At 34.7% G+C, this 12810-nt stretch overlaps 1 protein-coding gene across 1 annotated transcript in view; it reads right to left on the bottom strand.

Annotated features, from left to right (window-relative positions):
- Nucleotides 1-12332, bottom strand: part of tnrc6c1 (trinucleotide repeat containing adaptor 6C1) — a 68479-nt gene extending 56147 nt beyond the window's left edge. Inside the window, exons 1-3 of the mRNA XM_073832448.1 lie at nt 12205-12332; nt 1593-1695; nt 1087-1108 (exon numbers count right to left, since the gene is read on the bottom strand). Of these exons, the coding sequence (XP_073688549.1) occupies nt 1087-1108; nt 1593-1695; nt 12205-12332 (253 nt within the window). The remainder of the gene's footprint in view (nt 1-1086; nt 1109-1592; nt 1696-12204) is intronic.
- Between the last annotated feature and the right edge of the window lie 478 nt (nt 12333-12810).

Genomic DNA, 12810 nt, shown 5'->3' with positions numbered 1-12810 from the left:
TTATTATTATTATAATTTTGTTGTGTATTTACAGTTTTCTGATAAATACATTCTAGTAAACAATTTCTCTGGTAAATATTCCTTAAATATGTTTATGTGTTTACATAATAAATGAATAATAATGTGTAACAATTTTATTACTAGTAGTACTATCATTACATTAAGTAATATATTTCTGTCACAGTTTCTTCAAGCTAAACTGAACTCTTATTCGGTTGCTTTAAAGATCTTTGTGACAATAGTTTTTCTCGAAAGAAGCTGTGAAATGCTCATAAAGTGACTATAAAGTGACATTACAGATTAATACTTAAAATTATGTTTGTGTTATACTATATTGAGGTGACAGAGGTTTGAAAACAAAGCAATAATCATGTGCCCTTCAGTGTGTGTAGTAAACGAAACCGCGAGTCTATGCAATTATTCACACGTGTAACATGGAGGATTCATATTTAATAGTCTGTTTGTGGCTTAATATTCACAGACACTAGCTCATGTTGTGTTTTGATTTAAGTATACTGACCTACTTTTGATTTATTTATTCAAAATTTGGCAAATTCTGTGATGCCACGTTATACAGTAAATTACATTTTTATGGCTGGATGCCACGATTCAGTCCACGTTTTCCACATCGCGGAAATCATAGGGCCCAATTTTATGCACAGCAGCATGTTTGTGAATAAGTCATTAAATATTACATTATGGGATAGAATCCTGATTTACTGCATGGCCAGTTACAACTGCTCAATGTTCACCTGCACAAAATCTCTCAGCAGTTACCAAACATGGCTGATTTATCTCTACCAACTGTTGCGCTGTCTTGTGCCAGTCATTCAGTTCGCCCACATATAATACATAACTGCACAGAACCTACTCTTCACCTCTTCTCTACTCTCAAGAGAAAAAAAAAAAAAGATTGCAGCCAGTTGCCATTTAAAAACTCTGAGGCACATGCAACTTTTTAGTTTTGCCACTTCAGTAGCATTTGAGATGCATGTGGTACGAACATATGAATCCTTAAAAAAAAAAAAAAAAACATTTTTTTACTTCATGCTTTAGTGCAGCACTGCAAAGAGAATCATAACTGACCTTTGGTTTTCTGTTCAGCAGCCTGTAAAAGAACAAAGGTAGACAGAAATGAACACTTTCTAATGTCTAGCGCACAAAAAGCTTTATAACAAAGAAACCGATTTTTCTGGAACAATCTAGGAAAACATTTGATGATTCTAATTGATTGTTTCTATCTTAATATCTGCTAAATCAATCCAAAGAGCAGCAGGATGTGGCATGTGTAATCTCAGTGAATGTCGTATTAGTAAAAGCAAGATGAGAACACTGACTACGTAACTCCATGGCCTAAGAAGCGAGTGCCGTAATAACTATCTGTGTTTGAACAGAGCTTCAAAGGCAGACGCTATAAACAGATTGTTGTGAGCTCTAGGTGTCCGGTTTGCTACCTGTGGTTTACATTGGTAAAGATGTCTCAGAAGCTTATGACAGACTCAGTAAGGTGTCCGTTAAGTGGCTTTAGTAAGAAGGATGCGAGCAAAAGATTCTACGTTGAAAGTTTGTGGGTCACAGAAAAAGAAACTGACCTTTTTCTGAGCAGCTTCCTTCTTTTTCTTTTCCTCTTGCTTTTTCTTTTTCTTTTCTTCCATCAAATGGTTCTCCTCTTGTGTGACGTCTTTTGTGCCAAGGCTGTGGAAAAAAGATCAGCTGTGAGTTATTTAGTCCCAGACTTTACAACAAATATATGCAATTGACAAAGTAACTCTAAAACACATTCTAAACATTTATAATGGTCTACTCTTAATAAATGATTTTAGGATGAACATGTTTAGCTGATTCATTGTTACAATCATGTAAAAAAACAAATGTGTTCCTTATTTTTTTTTTTTTTAATTCTTTGATGAATATGTGAGAATAGGCGTTTATTTAAAATAGATAAACATCTTGTCATTCGAGATGTTCATGTCTTTCTTTCTTCAGTCGTAAGGAAATTATGTTTTTTGAGGAAAACATTTCAGGATTTCTCTCCATATGATGGACTTCTATGGTGTCCCCGAGTTTGAACATCCCAAAATGCAGCTTCACATGGCTTCAAACGATCAAAGCTGAGGAAAAAAGGGTCTTATCTAGCAAAGCGATTAGTTATTTTATACAAAAATAAATAAATAAAAAAAATACAATTTATATACTTTTTTTAAGCCTCAAATGCTCATCTTGTCTAGCTCTGTGTGTACTCTGTGTAGAGATTAAAAAGTATATAAATTGTAAATGTTTTTAGAAAATAACCAATCGTTTTGCTAGATAAGACTCTTCTTCCTCGGCTGGGATCATTTAGAGCCCTTTGAAGCTGCATTTAAACTGCATTTTGGAAGTTGAAACTCAGGGGCACCATAGAAGTCTATTATATGGAGAGAAATCCTGAAATGTTTTCCTCTAAAAACATCATTTCTTTACGACTGAAGAAAGAAAGACATGAACATCTTGGATGACAAGTGGGTGAGTACATTATCTGTAAATTTTTGTTCTGAAAGTGAACTACTCCTTTAAGTATACATATTTGCTTCCTTTATAAAGTAGAAACTGGCATTAATAGAAAACAATAAAAATATATTCTATTTTTGCACATGCAGAAAGGGAACCTACAAATGTAATCAACTTAGTGTGGCTTTTCAGACTAAAACAAAGTCTGGTTAACCACCAATAAAACTGAGCCACAAAAGCTAAAACACTTTAACAAAAGACAAGCTCTTCTTTAGTACTGAGGAAAAACCCCAATCGGCCTAAAATAGAAAACTTTCCCTCCCTATTCATTAGATAATGCAAACCAACCTGCTTTAAGACAAAATAAAGCAGAATCCAATCACTTTGCTTGCAAAATAAATGAAAACAGCATTGAGTTCTAAGTTCTAAGTTCCGAACAGAGGTAAATTGTGTGAGAGCTGGTCTGAATCTTTGCACTCATGTTAACAAGAGGCAGAAAAGAATGTTAACAAGAAATTCACAGGAAAAAGGCATGTGCTTGGGATTCAGAGGGACACTTCTTTTAGGAATAAAAACATTGACTTTGAACTTTGTTCATTCTATGCCACCTGTTTCCAGTAAACTCTGTCTGAGTGGATAAATCAGAGATAAACAAATGTGACATGAGCCAGATGCACTAAGGGCAAGACTGATGGAAGCCTACGCACACTGAAAAAACAAAACAAAACAAGCTCTTCTTCCCAGATAATCATTAATATACAGTTTAAACTAGTGATGCACAATGTTGCAAAATACTCACTGATTCACTACCATTCAAACCTTTGGGGTTATAACATGTTTTAATGTAAAAAAAAACAAAAACAAAGTCTCTTACGCTCACAAAAGCTGCATTTATTTGATCAGAATACAGTAAAAAAAAAATAGTAATACTATTAGTTTTAGGAGCATTGCTCCAGTCTTTAATGTCACCTGATCTTTCAGAAATCATTCTAATGTTGATCTAGTGCTCAAGAAACAGTTTAAAACAGTTGTGTAGCTCAATATTTTATGGAAACACTTTTTTTCCCCTAGATTTTCAGGATAAATGTTTTTACATTCACTTATGATATGCACTTTTGCTGAAGTTCAAAGGAAGGTACTGTACTCTACCAGTCAAAATCGTTTTTGGACACTAAGATGTTTTTTAAAGAAGCCTCTTCTGCTCACCAAGCCTGCATTTATTTGATCCAAAGTACAGCAAAAACAGTACTATTTTGAAATATTTTTACTATTTAAAATACCCGTTTTCTATTTAAATATAATTTAATCCTGTGATTTCAAAGCTAAATTTTAAGCATCAATACTCCAGTAACATGATCCTTCAGAAATCATTCTAATATTCCGATTTGCTGCTTAAAAAAACATTTTTTATTATTATTATTATTACTACTATTATTATTACTAAGTTTTTTTGATGAATAGAAAGTTCAGAAGAACAGCATTTATTTGAAATAGAAATATTATAAATATTATAATATTATAAATGTCTTCATTCATTACTTTTGATCATTTTAAAGCAACCTTGCTAAATAAAAGTATTAATCCCTGTAATTTCCTGTAAAACATACCGGCTCTAAGCTTTTGAATGGTATAGTGTATAATGTTTATTATTATTATTTTATTTCAGATAAATGCTGATCTTTTTTCTTCTTGCTGATTTCCATTCATCACAAAAATCCTGAAAAAAAATTTACTCAACTGTTTTAAATAGATAATAATAATATTAAAGGTTTCTTGAACAGCAAACCAGCATATTAGATTGATTTCTGAAAGATAATGTGACTGGAGTAATGATGCTGAAAATGTATGTTTGCTCACAAGAATAAATTACCTTCTAAAATATAATCAAATAGAAAACAGTTATTTTAAATAGTAAAAATCTCTCACAATTACTGCCTCTGCTGTTTTTTGAATCAAATAAATGCAGGCCTGGTGAGTAGACGCGACTTCTTTAAAAAAAACATTAAAAATCTTTCTCTCCAAAAACTTTTGACTGGTATTGTACATTTTTAAAAAACTTTATTGGATATTTAATGTGATTCCAAAAAATTAAATAACTACTCTATAAAACACTCAATTTAACACTGTTATCTTGAAATCTTAAAATGAATACATTTTTCATACTGTATTTTATGATTTTGTGATGCCTAAATCCACTTGTACCATTTATAACAATTCAAGTGACACTTTTCTCAATGTTTAATTAGACACAATAGCACAGAATTTATCATATCACGATATGTACATAACTATCATGTCTCAGTCTATACTGACCTTTGCTTTACCTATGTGTGAATAACCGTTGATGACCAGGGGAAGAATAAATGTGTCAAACACACATCCCACAACAGAACTGCCTTCATTGTTGGCTAAATATGTATTTCTAAGTGATGCAGTCCAGTGTGACGTACTGTAGGAAATAGCAGTAGGTGAAGGAAGGGAGGGGGAATGAGCCAGTTGAAGAGACGGTGGAGATGTGGTGGTAAGGGGGTGGGAGGACTAGACGCTCTCTGGGCACAGAGCCAAAAAATGTCAACGCTGCAAGACAAACAAGAGAGCAGAGAGCCCTCGGGAAGCTGCTGGCTAGCAACAGCAGTCTACAGAGGAAGAAATCTGTAGCCCCTCCATCCGACACAATCACGCATTAGAAACCCATAACTTCCGAGCCATTTGAGAAGACCAGAACTGACATGCCAGTAAACCCTTGGATAACATGAAAACCTCCTTTAGTCATCCAGCCGCACTCAACAAATAACAGACAAAAGATTGGGTGAAAGAACCTTTAGAGTCTGATTTTATTTCCGCAGGCGACTAAACAGCGGTGAAAGTGCGGCGTGAAATACCGTTTTATAAATTCCAGACCATGTGTAGGCACCTTTTTTTAATTCAGCTGAAGAAAACTTCCTACCAGCCTGAATGGCAATGAAAAACAGCGAAAGGTGATTTTTCATATGTTCGGTTCCTGGCGGGCAAACAGCGGCTAAAAATAGCCTTTCGGTGGACTGACTCGCTGTCATAGCAGTCCGATGACTTTCATCTTCCTGCAAAGTCACTAATGAAAGCACTTTCACAAGCTCTGCTGACAATTTATTGCCCTAATAGATCACACAAATGCCTGCCATAAAGACCCCTGTCATTATACTCAAATCACGTAGGTCTTTCAGCGATTGCACATTTGTCTCAATAAAATGCAAAACATCCAACAGTTCAGCACGCTAATGGACTTAGCATAAGAGGAAACTCATGTAACGGGGGCTAAATTGAGAGTGATCAGTTCTGAGGTTATTAGTGATGCATCAAGGGGAGAAAAAAAGTTGTCAAGTGAATTTTAAGGGGGAAAAGGGTTGTCAAATGAATTTGAGTGAGTTTAGAACAAACCCTGTAATCAGCCAAGGCTTTTCATCCTTCATTTCTTTCAGCTTCCAGAGAGCTTTATGTTGGACCAATGAAACATTACAGCTTACCCAAAAATATTCACCCTTATGTCCTTCCCTATATGACTTTCTTCTGTAAAACACACAAGACATTTGTAAGACTGTCTCAGTGTTTTTTTATATTCAATGAAAGTCAATGGAGTCCAATGTTGTTGTCTTCAAAATATCAGAACAAAATGTGCAAACTATCCCTTGAAAGAGACCACACTCAATGTTTAGCTAGTCTCGGCCTCAGACGTGCCCAATGACTGCCCACAACACATTCACTGACCACCTGATGCATACTTTTTTTTAAAGAAATTAATGCTTTTATTCATCAAGCATTCATTATATGTGAGCCTGGACCACAAAACCAGTCTTAAGTAGCACGGGTATATTTTAGCAATAGCCAAAAATACACTGTATGGGTCAAAATGATTGATTTTTCTTTTATGCCAAAAAATCATTAGGATATTAAGTAAAGATAGATATTTTGTAAATTATCTACTGTAAATATTAGGGATGCACCGATCCGAATCGGCCGATCACTTGCGCGTTTTGTCAGTAAAGCCGGTTCTGTAATCAGCGGTAAATGCCATCAGGTGCGTGATTTCACGTTGAGCCGTATATACTACACACAGCCGTTGTTCACTGACGAGCTGCGCACATTCACACTGATAATGAACATGGATTTGCGCAGCTCGTCGGTAAACAACGGCTGTGTGTAGTATATACGGCTCAACGTGAAATCACGCACCTGATGGCATTTACCGCTGATTACAGAACCGGCTTTACTGACAAAACGAGCAAGCATGATCGGCCGATTCGGATCGGTGCATCCCTAGTAAATATATGTAATTTTTTATTAGTAATATGCATTGCTAAAAACTTAATTTGGACAACTTTAAAGGCAACTTAATCAATATTTAGATTTTTCCACCCTCAGATTCCAGATTTTTAAATAGCTGTATCTCTTAGCCAAATATTATCATATCCTAACAAACCATACATCAATTATTTATTCAGCTTTCAGATGATGTATAAATCTCAAATTAAAAAATTGACTCTTATGACTGGTTTTGTGGTCCAGGGTCACATATTGGTCAAACGTGGAAATAACTGCAGCCTTGGTACGTATAAGAGACTTCTTTCAAAAAACAAAAACAAACTTAAAAAAAAAAAAAAAGCTTACTAACCCCAGTTTATGGAAGCACAATATATTTTAAGGCACTTTATAGTAAGCAAACTAAATATCTAGCCTTATTTTCTGCATTATACTGATCCAAAGTGACATTTAAGGCTTTTACATTGCTTACTTTTTTATTTCAACTAATTGTTGTTTTTTTACATTCTATTCAAACAACACAGTTCTGTTCAACCTTGATAATAAAATAAAATATTTATTTAGCACCAAATCAGCATAAAACGGGAGTAATGGCTGCTGAAAATTCATCACAGGAATGAATTAAATTTTTAATATACTAACACAGAAATGTTTTTTAAATTGTAAATATATTTCACAATATTACTATTTTACTATATTTTTGATCAAATAATTGCAGTCTTGGTAAGTTTAAGAGACTTCTTTCAAATCAAACAAACAAACAGAAACTTTCCAACCCCAGTTTATGCAAGCACAACATATTTATAGTTATAGGAACTTTAGCAAGCAAACTAGAAACAAACTAGACATCTAGCCTTATTCTCTACTTGTGAAATAATCAATGGTAACTACTTTTAGGGAAACAAAAACACTGATCGCAGATTCTAAACACATTCAGCTGTTTAGGAGGACTGTCATCATGGCTTACTCTGAATAAGATTTATCTGAGCCAGCCTATTATTGTGGTAGTCATCTATTTCAGAATTTCCCACCCCTAAACACCACAAACTGTGACTGGCTTTACATGTCGGTCAGAGGGTCTCTTCCTGTCTAAGTGGGCGTTTCTTGGCTAGAATAACACTCGGAATACCACAAAACATGAATCTCTCAAATGAACTATCAAATAACTGTGAGACTTTCAGCACCCTATATTTATTGAGTTATAGACTCCATTACCCAGACATACACTACCAGTCAAAAGTTTTTTAACAGAAAGATTTTTAATGGTTTTCTTTTTCCGGATTCTTTGATGAATAGAAATATCCAAAGATCAGCATTTACCTGAAATAAAAAGCTTTTGTAACAATATAGCCTATACCATTTAAATGCTTGGAGTTCTTTTTTTTTGGAGAAAGAAATTCTACAAATTTTATGTAGCAAGGAGTGCTTTAAATTGATCAAGACATTTAGAATGTTCCAAAAGATTTCTATTTCAGATATATGCTGTTCTTCTGAACTTTCTATTCATCAAAGAGACCTTAGATCAGAATATTAGAATGATTTCTGAAGGATCATGTCACTGGAGTAATGATGCTAAAAATGCAGCGTTGAAATCACAGGAATAAATTATATTTTAAAATATATTTAAATAGAAATCAGATATTTTAATCAGTTATTTTACTGTTTTTGCTGTACTTCTTTAAAAAACACAAAAAATCTTACTGTTCAAAAACTTTTGATTGGTAATGTATGTGTCACAAAAATGTAAAAGGGAAAGTTCACCCAAAAATGAATACTCTGTCATCATTTACTTGCCCTTATGTCATTCCAAACTTATATGGCTTTGGTTAATCAACATACAAATTCAGATATTCCTAACAAAGCCTGAGAGATTTCTGTCCCTCTACTGAAAGTCCAGGTAACCAAAACCTAAAACATCTAAATAAAGACATCACATTTATGACCTTTTTGGATCTTCTATATTATGGTTACCTGGACTTTCAACAAAACCTCTGAGGTTTTATTAAAACATCAAAACATCAACCAGCATCTTATTCATTTAGAACAACATGAGGGCAAGTAAATGATTGAATTTTCATATCTCTTTAAGACATCCTGATAGCCTTGATGGACAAGGAAGGACTATACGCCTTTACAGTAACTGAGGGCTGCCATTTTGCATGCAACCAAGCAGGTGAAATGTGGCAATCTTCGAATAAAACATGCCTTTCTAAAAGGTTAATGAATTCAGAGAACTGCTACAGTAAGTCTCAAAGAGGCAAACTTGCCCTTGAAAGACTCATCCAAGCAGCTTTTTGGCCTGGAGTTTTCAACCTATCAAAGAAGAATGTAAAGCTTGTGCCAAAAACACAACCTGAAGGTTTAAAAACTCAACCTCCTTGAATCAAACCTGCATAGAGAAAAAAAACAGCACACAAAACACAAAGATCCTGTGGCTTTTCATGTGTAAATAAAATTTCAATATCAATTCCACAGGCATATGTTATAAAGATATCAAAAGCAAATCTCTACATCAGTGTTATCTATCATGATACGCAAGTCCAATGAAGGTCAGTAAGACTCAGATCTAGTCACAATTAGGGTTGTGCCGATAGACGATAGTATCGTGTATCGTCGATAGTCAGAGATATCGCCTGTTGCTGATGCCTTTGACGATATTAGACGATTATTATTATTATCCGTCAACAAAGAACTTAACTTTAGCAATGCAGCGCAGAGAGTCTGTTCTAGGATGCTTCAGAAACTTGACGTGGTATAAACACACGCATAGAGACGCCACGGCACCTTAACACACCTCGTGCAGTTAAAATGGGAGATATTCATCATGCAGTACGGTGGTAGATTAACTGATTCTAAAGGGAGTGTTATTATATTAGCATTGCAGTCATTAGGATAACAGAGGTAGTAAAACGTGGTTCAGGCTGAATTAATTACGATGTATCATAATCAGTCTGTATATAGTAAACATAAACATTGATCTCAGTAACGTCTATAGGCGTTAATTAGAATTACGATGCGATCAGATGGCGCTAAACATATGCACGTGTATTACACGCACATCACTTCTCCGCATTCAATATGAACTGAACTAAAACATCACCTGATGACAACGGTCAGATATACAGCGGTAACATTATCGCAATATGACGGGTAAAGAAAGGTTAAATAATTTACATTCTGGCACGCAAATTTACAACTCACTCACTGACGATAGCAGAGAATGAAACCGAAAGTAACTTGAACAACTCCGGCAGAATTACAGTCAGCGCTCTGTACACGCACAACTTAATCATATGCCAATAGAAAAGTCTACCTTTACAAAACGAATAAGGAATTTAGTACATAGATAATTAATTAAATTAGCACAATAGTATCGTGTATCGGCGATCTCTCAGGCTGACGATAGGGCGATATCAAAATTGAGCATATCGCCCAACACTAGTCACAATCTTCAGAGGTCAGCATAAATCTTTGGGAGTCACAGCTGTTGGTTAGTGTCTTCTGTCCATACCCCAAAAAAGGTTGTGCTATTGATGAGCCAGACTGACTTTGAAGCATTAATGTCAACGTTTGATAAGATACCAAGATGACTACATAGTCAAAGACTGTAAAAACAAAAATGACTATGTACCTAGCATAATCACTATGCCGTTTTAGTGCCACGTAAAAAAAAAAAAACAGCATAATTTAATAAAACGAATATTTCATTGTAATCGAAAAAAAAAAAACCCAGTTGATTCACATGAATACAACAATCTGTCCCACCCCATTAAAGAGTGTGAAAAACACTTTATTGCAAGACACATTGTTTGTATTTTGCTATAATATTGATGGATTTTGAAAGCTGAGACTTTGTTTTATATTAAAAGTACAAAAAGCACAAAGCTTATTGCTATTATTGGTTGGCTGACACACTAATTAGGCCTTATGAATGCAATCAAAGATGGGAAATATTCATTCCAAGAATACTGTCCCTGAGAATATAATACATGGTATGATTTCTGCTAATAATCCCACATATATAATCAAATAAATTCCGGTGGCCTGGCAACTTCCCCCGGTGCTCCCAAACCACAACTTTGCATACGCAGGCTATACTTTGAAAATATTATAACTTTTAAATGCTACAATTTAATTCTCGAATCATTTCGACTTTATGCTCGAAACATTCAACTTTATTCTAAAAATGTCACTCGTCATTTATATAATAATCTCGTCATTTTAGATTTTTTTTTTTTTTTTTTTTAATATGCCACAAAATTGCCGTCATACATAACAAAAGACCTTTGGTTCAATAAGACTCAAAAATAGTTGGCTAATAAGGGAAAGTGGGAATTAATAAAACAGCTATTAAACCACTGTGTGATTCTTTAAGCATTACTAGTTTGATACCAGTGATTGAGAAGCTCAGATGGGAGTCTCTATATTGGATCTGAATACAAATGCTAAACTGATACATGTGCCAACAGTGCAATGTGGCATATCACCACCAAGTGTAGAAAACGGCAATAGCAAATAGCAACAAACTTGTAGTATACACACCAGAAAATTAAGTATGCACAAAGAAGAACCAGAAAAAAGTTGTTTTTAAAATATAGGCAAGCATTATATTGTAGTATTTGTATAGAAAAGTACAATAATTACAATTATGACAGTGTTTTCATTCTATTTCTGAAACAAATAAAACAGTTTTCGGTTTTTGAAGTAACCCATTAACTCTAAATCTAAATGTGACACTTTACCACAAAACTAGTCTTAAGTAGCACATGTATGTTTGTAGCAATTGCCAGCTATACATTGTATGGGTCAAAATTAAATTTTTTTGTTGATGCCAAAAATCATTAGGATATTAAGATAATGTTCCATGAAAATATTTAATCAAAACTGAATTTGTGATTAGTAATATGCATTGCTAAGAATTTTATTTAGACAACTTTAAAGGCAATTTGCTCAGTATTTAGATTTTTTTGCACCCTCAGATTCCAGATTTTCAAATACTTGTATCTCAGACAAATATTGTTCTATCCTTACAAACCATACATAAAAAGCTTACTTATTCAGCTTTCATTTGATCTGCAAATCTCAGTTTCAAAAAACTGACCCTTATGACTGGCTTTGTGGTCAAGGGACAAAAATATTGAAATGAGAGGAAATCCATGGTTTTATCTGTGGTTACTAGGTTTGCTCAAAATGCCAGTTACTATACAGAAAGTGAGTTTCATAAGGGAATCACACACCAGACTCGGCAATGCCGATTCCACTTCAATAACCAACAGCGGCAAATGACCAAACACGAAACCACATGGTGCAAATCCCCAGCCACAGTAATGCTGGTACGGCTTCATAAGAACAAGTCGAGAGGGGCAATGTGACCTAAGCTTTATGGTAATCTGAGCATTAAGTGGCCTCTTTTTGTCTGACCCTTTTTCACTCCTGGAGAACACACAGCCCTTTTCAAAGGTCTGCCTCTGACAGGGGGCCCCCTGACCCTGTGAGGGGAGCAGAAGCTCTCCCTGCCAAATTAGCAACTGCACCACATGAACAGCCATGGGGACGTTTGACATTGGTGCTGTCCTCAGACGCTAAGCACGTTAGCGTTATCCTGCACTACCAAGATAACTTATAAGAAAATTTGCCATGGTAGCCACAGTGTGCATCTATATACCAGTTACATTTACTACAAAACGGTAGTAATTTGGCGTTACCAAGCATTCTCCAAAAGAAATTAAATACTGACAGAAACACTCTGACAGTTTTTGCTGTCTGAATGTTATTTCTCATGAATATACTACAATTTCACATCTTGCTGAAAACTAATACCACTTTTAGTAAACAAATAGTTACTCTCAATTTTCACCAATAAAACGTATTCTCCCTTGGAAAAACAAGAACATATAGAAGAAACGCGAACAGTAAACTGTTATGAGGAATCTGAATCTTTTATTCAAGGGCAAAATGACAGCATCGAACATACAATGAATGAGTTTTAAACGGAAATATAAACACCACAGCGGTTGTTTCTTTAGC

Source organism: Garra rufa, chromosome 1 (assembly GCF_049309525.1).
Source record: "Garra rufa chromosome 1, GarRuf1.0, whole genome shotgun sequence".
Taxonomy (NCBI): Eukaryota; Metazoa; Chordata; class Actinopteri; order Cypriniformes; family Cyprinidae; genus Garra; species Garra rufa.
Note: the sequence above shows the minus strand (reverse complement) of the source record. Positions and strands in the feature narration are given on the sequence as shown.